The sequence below is a fragment of the Dendroctonus ponderosae genome, unplaced genomic scaffold (assembly GCF_020466585.1).
Source record: "Dendroctonus ponderosae isolate FM_Combo_2020 unplaced genomic scaffold, Dpon_F_20191213v2 Dpon_F_20191213_2, whole genome shotgun sequence".
Taxonomy (NCBI): Eukaryota; Metazoa; Arthropoda; class Insecta; order Coleoptera; family Curculionidae; genus Dendroctonus; species Dendroctonus ponderosae.
Genome location: NW_026018165.1, coordinates 15,770,189 through 15,777,080, shown reverse-complemented (window position 1 = coordinate 15,777,080; position 6,892 = coordinate 15,770,189). Strand labels below are relative to the sequence as shown.

The window sequence follows — 6,892 nt, the reverse complement described above, 5'->3', positions numbered from 1 at the left end:
TTCTGTCTTTTTTAAAGACAAAAATTTTTGAGGCGAAATACCCAAAAAGAAGTTTGTAAAAAATGAATCCGCCTCAACAATATAGAACTTATCTAAGTGTCTGATATTGAAATTTCGCTTTCTGGGTCAAAACTACTCGAACTGCTTCACTAATGTTGGTTATGACTGACTCAAATTTTCAATGCTCTATTCAACGATGCCAAAACGAATTCTGTCGCTCAAATGGGGCGTGAGAACATAGACAACAAAAGACTGAATTTCTTCTTTCACAAGCAATTAGAAATAATTTCCGGCTTTTTATTTTAAAAATTTAAAGCCTGGGCACTCATACAACAATAAAGAACAACTTATTAATTAAATTATATCTACTTTTTGATGTTTATTTTAGGGTAACTGTGCTTCACTGAAAGTAACAGATTGCAATCAGTTGCTTAGAGAATGGTCAAAAGAAATTGTAATTAGAGACGAGGTTTGCGCAGCTCAATGTGGAGTTTTACTAAAAGCTGGAAGAAAACAGCAGATTCCCGTTGGATTGGTGCCGCCAGCTTTGCGCAATACTCGATCTAGGACAGTAAATAAAGCGTCACGATTTCCAGCCTCAAGTTCATTTGATTTTTCCGGATTTAAATTACCTGACCTCACTCCATTCATCTCTAAGTAATTTAAGGTATTTAAGCTGTGTTTGTGTAGGCGCTGTTGTAGGTAAAGAGGGATTAGATAGTCTCTCTATTGCGTTAAAAGCATTTTATTGCAACTGGTAGTGAGTAAATATCATATGTAAAAGTTACCACTAGGACAATAGTAGTAGTAACTAATTATGCTGTTCTCTCTTACCCTTTCCGTTTTTTCCAAACCGTAACCTTTATAATATCAAATAACAAATTTAGATTTTTGGTAACTTGACCAAACAGACCTGAAAATGAAACTACTGAACCAAATATATCTAGAATGTGATATCACATGGCTCTATTCTCCCCACGGAGATCGCCGCATTTAAATTCGTAAAGCGTCAACGATAAAATAAACAGCAATTCATGGGGTTCCAGATTTTAGATTTGTCGGAATGAATAAGTTATTTTTAATTCATAAGATGTTTATTTTTATGTTAGACCCATATTTGTTTCCTAAAAGCTTGTAAGAAACATTGGAAATAGTTCAGAGTAGGTTGTTCAAATAGTATTATTAAATAAAATGAAGAGGCACAACTACAAAATTTTAGCACATTAAAAATAATGGCTTACTAGATTATCATGAAATATGAAAAATCGAGTTGTAAGCTCAAAAAACAGCTGTATCTATTATTGATTTCCCTGGAATCTCTAAAATTTCCAAATATTAAATATCTGTATTAGTATTACAAATCCATGACAAGTAATTTCCTAAGCTACCCGTATTTAATATTCCACAATTACGTATTTGGCATATAGATATATTTTGGTATATCGTGTCTTCAGTTCAAAGACTGCAGAAATGTTTGAAGCATAATTCTATTTTAAGTGTTGACTAATGTTAAGCTACTTATTAATTAGTTTGGTACAATTTCTGTGTCATATCTGATGTCAAGTTGTTGTCTAATGAATATATTTTATAACGTTATGGGAGCTCTAAAGTCTGAGATTGTGTTTTATTAACCGCATTTAAAACCTTTCTAAGTAAGTATTAACGGACAGGGTATTAAAGACGAGGAACTCTTCGAGGCATTTTCAAGGCTTTGAAAGTTAAGTAAATTGTCTCGAATTTAGTACACATCAAGATGCAATTTGATTGGTGGTAAACCGTCAACCACTTAGTCAAAGCACCAAATGGTTCTTGCGAAACGATCGAAATCGAAACGATCAGTAGCATGTTTGAGTCGATTTTGCAGCTCAAATACAAACACGCAAATCTAAAACGTCTTGAAATCAAGACTTTTTGAGAAAACTGCCAACATTTCCTTCCAACGAAGTGCTATTAATAGGGGCCGATATTTAACGAATAACAATAGCGAATTGGATCAGGCCTTAATCTCAGGGATGGCGCTATAAGAAAAATAATGGTTCCTGACATGTTCGGAAGCACATGTATTGTTAATAGTTAAAATGAATGAAGAAATTTCAGCAAACTGAGTCTGTTAATGCAGTGAAAACAGAAACGCGTTCGTCCTGGTCGCTCGACTGAAAATATCGCAGCAGTACGTGGAAATGTCGAGGATAGCCCAACCAGATCAAGTGCATCGAACCACTATGCAGTGAAAATTAATTCTAAAGTTAGTTTTGTCATCACCATAATACCAGAATAACGCATTGAAACATATTTTATTAACAGAGGAATCAAAAAATGAAAATTGCATTTTTGCTGCACCACAAAAATATTTGGATATTCTTCAAATAGCGTTAAAAAAATGTGTGTACATAAACAATTGATGTGTTAGTAACTATGTATATACGAATCTCGTAAAATCTTCACTTAAATGCGGTGCAATTAAAATGGATCGCATAAGAAACAATTTAAATTGATGTTTTGCTGATTTCTAAAATAATGTTTCGTAAATTTTTGAGACGATATTACTTATTTTGGGAGGTTACCTAATGACTGATTGTTGATGAGGTGCACGTCCCACATAAAGTTTAAACGACGACGAAAAATGGTTTTGGTCTCATTTATTGTTCCTCAGACAGTTTTCTCTGAAAAGCACTTAGTTTAATAAGAAAACGACGGTAATTACAAGTGCACATTGTAGTTAAGTAAGTTAATGATGGCGAGCCGAAACACAAAAGGTATGTTTCTAAATTTAATGCCATTTCATAAAATGTAATTTTATGTAACCAATTTTTTTTGATTAGGTATCCCAAAACGCTTCTCCCTTCTTAGTCGTTTGCTCGGTTTCGAGCATCATAAGTTCATGTATTGTTTTCTGTGATGCCTTTCCATTCCTGTCTATCTTCTGCCATCTTGAATGTTTGAGTAAGTTGCCGGTTAGACCGGTTATAATATAAGGTACCATGTATCTTGTGGGAAACCTTCCTCTTGATCTTTTATCAGGAACTGTGCTTTCGAAGTGTGAGTCTCTCAAGACCATTTCTTCTTTCTTCTAACTACCACAATTTTCAATCTTTTCTTAATTCTGGGTTGGTCCAGAATCGATTGGTTGGTTCTTTTCTGAGTCCAGCACACTTTCAGCATTTTGCGCCAACAATATATTTCGAAGGCATCTATCTTCCAGAATTACGAATTCTCATTGTAAAAAAATATTATCAAAGGGGTGGAAGTTTGGCAGCCACAGTTCGCAAAATGCGTACAATTATGGGCCAGCTAAAGCCACTGTGAGAAAATGAATGAAGAAATTTCAGCAAACAGAGTCTGTTAATGCAGTGAAAACAGAAACACGCGCTCGACAGAAAATATCGCAGCAGTACGTGTAAATGTCGAGGATAGCCCAACCACATCAAGTCGACATAGAGCTCAGAAAATTGGTATTTCCACAACCACCATGCATCGAATTTTACCAAAAGATCTTTATGGGCTCAAAGTTCAATTGGCTCAAGAGCTGAAGCCGGAAGGCCATGGGCAACGAAGAGCCTTGTTTGATTGGATTTTGGAACAACGACAATTGGACGGTGATTTTTCAACGAAAATTATCTTTAGTTACGAGGCCTATTTTCATCTGGATGGCTTCGTTAATCGACAAAATGTCTCATTTGGTGTTCCGAAAAGCCACGAGTGATCGTTTAGAAACAGATTCATCGAAAAAGAGTCGCTGTTTGGTATGCATGTGGGCTGGAGGCATCATCGGACCATTTTTCTGCGAAAATGCAGTTGGTCAAGCATTAACCGTAAGTGGTGTTCGTTATCGTGAAATGTTAACTAACTTTTTTGTGCCAAAATTGCAAAATATGGATCTCAACGGCATGTGGTTTCAACAGGACGGTGCAACATGCCATACAGCTAGAGAAACTTACTTACTGCGCGAGCCATTTCCTGGTCGTGTTATTTCTCGTTTTGGAGATCGGCATTGGCCGCCCAGATCATGCGATTTAACGCCTTTGGACTTTTTCTTTCGGCTTTTAAAAATCACAAGTTTATGTGAACAAACCAACAACGATTGAAGCCTTAAAAGATGAAATTCAACGCTGTATCTCTGAAATACCGCAAAATTTATATGCACAAAATTTCATGAAAAGAGCACGTCTGTGCCAGCAAAGCCGAGACGCCCATTTGGCCGAGGCCTTATTCCATTCATAACCTCATGATGTGTACTTCATTTTTCAATAAATGTTTCAAATTTATGCCCCAAATATGTATGTTTTATTCAAAATTTAAATCCGTCCTTCTTATTGGAACACCCTTTACAACGAGCCGGATTTAATTTAATCCTTTGTATAGACTGCTAGTTCGTCCCGTTTTCATGCATTAGTTTTCTTATGGTAGGACAAGACGAGAAGTTACTTTGATCACCATACCATTGAGATGAGGAAATTGGTTAGTTCGACTTACACTTTTTCGGGTGATTATTAGGATTGGCGTGGCTGTGTAAAAAAATACGTACATTTGCTTCAAATGCAAGAAGTTAAGAGTTCGAATCCATTTCATAAAAATACATGCCTTGATCATGAGCATAGCGAGGCAGCATATTTAAAGGCAATGCAATTTGCAATATCGAATGGTGGTTCTAATTAGTGAACTATAAAGCAATTTGCACTTTTGAAGAACTGTAGGTACTTCAAATTTAAACATCGAAGAACATATTTGTTAGATATATTAGCATTATTTGTAGACGGTGCAACTAAAGATTCGCTATAGGAGAAAACCTAAAGACGATTGGGAAATACAAGGCGGATGCGACTTGTTATGGTTGAAGAACATCACGTGGCTATGAATATCTGAGATAAAGTCCATGACTTCATCGTTAGACGAGGAAAACTTGACACGATTCTCTTTGTTGTACCCATCCCATACCATAGCCCATGAAACACTTTCTCCATTAATAAATCCCAGCTTGGAGAATGGAAGTTTAGTAGTGCGTGGTCCTGCATTCGCGGTAACGTGCACTGTTTTATCTGCTCGATTAGCGTCTGTTCGTTAATTTAGTTTCGCTTTTTCCATTCCGTTTTCATTACAACTGTACATGACAATGGGAGTATTGCAATTCTGGTGAGTGCTTTTATATTATCTCGCCATCTAGTTATTTTAAATACATAAGGCGCGTATTGATTAAAAATCGTGCACTTTTGTGCGGCAATCCTTTTTTCTTGAAAAGTCTCTCAAAGTTACTGATATGTTGCAAGTAGACCATTTTCACCGTGTCTGCTACCGATTCAAATTATTTTTATAATTATCTGAGGAACTGGACCAATTTAAATTTTTGTAACCGACGGGGCAGATGCAGACTCCATTTATTGACCGAAAGTATTGGTAAGTTGCCAATCTACAAGAAAATCAATAATTTAATTATCAAAACGGCTAATATTTACGCTCAGATACTCTCCACAAAAATGTGTGTTTCGAGTAAAATTCACTGAACACGCCTTTGCTAATTAAGTATAGTTGAGCAATCACAACATTTATTTTGCATATAGCCACTTTCTCATTGAAAATGCTGAAGAATTTACTCAAATGGTACAATCGAATAGAGCTTTATATCCTGTTCCATTACTTAGTCAATATGCTAACAAGATTTTGAAAATTTTGCTCTCATATTTTCGTTGACTACGATGGGAATCAATCAAAATAACTTCGGTCTCTACTCTTCTTATAACTTCTAGAGGTTTTAACTGAACGATATCAATTTCAAACACACATATTTTAAGAGTACTTGAGTACTTTTCAATTCCAAATCAGATTTTACATCAAGGGAAACAATGTAGAAGACTTTTGTGGATAATTTATTGAAAAGCTAGGGAACCAGTTTTCGGAAAATATTACGGCTAGAATTCATTTTTTTTATTGAAACATAAAGGTGATTATATTTATTTAGAAAATTTGTATAGACGGTAGTGTTATGTGTTAAACAAATACTAGCTTTGCGCAAAAATCACCTTTCACAAAGTAATTTGCCATCGGCAGTTTCCTTTCCAAGTGTTCCTATTTTTACAATACCGGCATCCAGTGGTGAATGGTAATAATGTAAATTTCCTTTATTTTGCACAAACGACTTTTTGGTTATTTTGCGATAAGTAAGTTAACGAAAGTAAACCCCAGAAAGACATATTATAGATATTAGTAAAGTAAACTAGGCATTTTTTAGATGCTGTAGGCAGTAACGAGTATAAACTTTAAGTAAAGTCGTGTTCGGCGCAGTATCGAAGAATAAAGTACTATTTTTGTAGCAAATCTGTAATTGTTTTATTTGCACAATTCGACTTTTGAGAATTCACAGACTTTCGAATGTGAAATACGTTGCCATCCATAATTCGTTCGAGCCTGTCACATTTCGTCATTTTAATAGGAATCCTAATCACTGGGAGTGAAAGTGAAGAAATGCGGTAAATTTTGTTTTGCTCAAATTAAGCAAAAAGTTTTCCTTCCGATGTCTGTGGTATCTATAAACTTTCAGTCTCGCTAATTTTATCGAATTTAACGTATACTCTTTGGCATTTCGAATTTTGTAACATTCAGGAAACAAATAACGCAGCAAATTATACTTAGCAACAAACTTAAAACCCAGATTATTAAATATATCCAAAAGTCCAGAATATTGGCGTCTATGATACCTATATACAGGGTGTCCGGAAATGATGCTACCAACTTCACGAGATAGTTCTATAGCAAACTTTTTCGAAAAATCGATAATAACTGATCTACAGAACGCTAAAGTTTAACAAATTTATAGTAATTAATTATTAATTAATTTTTGATGATTTAATCATATTTTTATACTTATTACCTAATTAAATTAAAAATTAAATCTGTGTTT

At 34.9% G+C, this 6,892-nt stretch overlaps 2 protein-coding genes across 2 annotated transcripts in view; both read left to right on the top strand.

The window, feature by feature from the left end:
- LOC109542192 overlaps positions 1-1,615 on the top strand; it is a gene marked incomplete in the record, with an annotated part of 47,941 nt that extends 46,326 nt beyond the window's left edge. The window contains 1 exon segment of the mRNA XM_048663843.1: positions 389-1,615. Coding sequence (XP_048519800.1) covers positions 389-661 — 273 coding nt within the window.
- Positions 1,616-4,952: 3,337 nt separating this feature from the next.
- The window catches only part of LOC109542188, a gene marked incomplete at its 3' end in the record, with an annotated part of 41,635 nt that continues 39,695 nt past the window's right edge, over positions 4,953-6,892 (top strand). The window contains 1 exon segment of the mRNA XM_048663625.1: positions 4,953-5,130. Within this exon segment, the coding sequence (XP_048519582.1) occupies positions 5,105-5,130 (26 nt within the window). The 5' untranslated portion in view covers positions 4,953-5,104.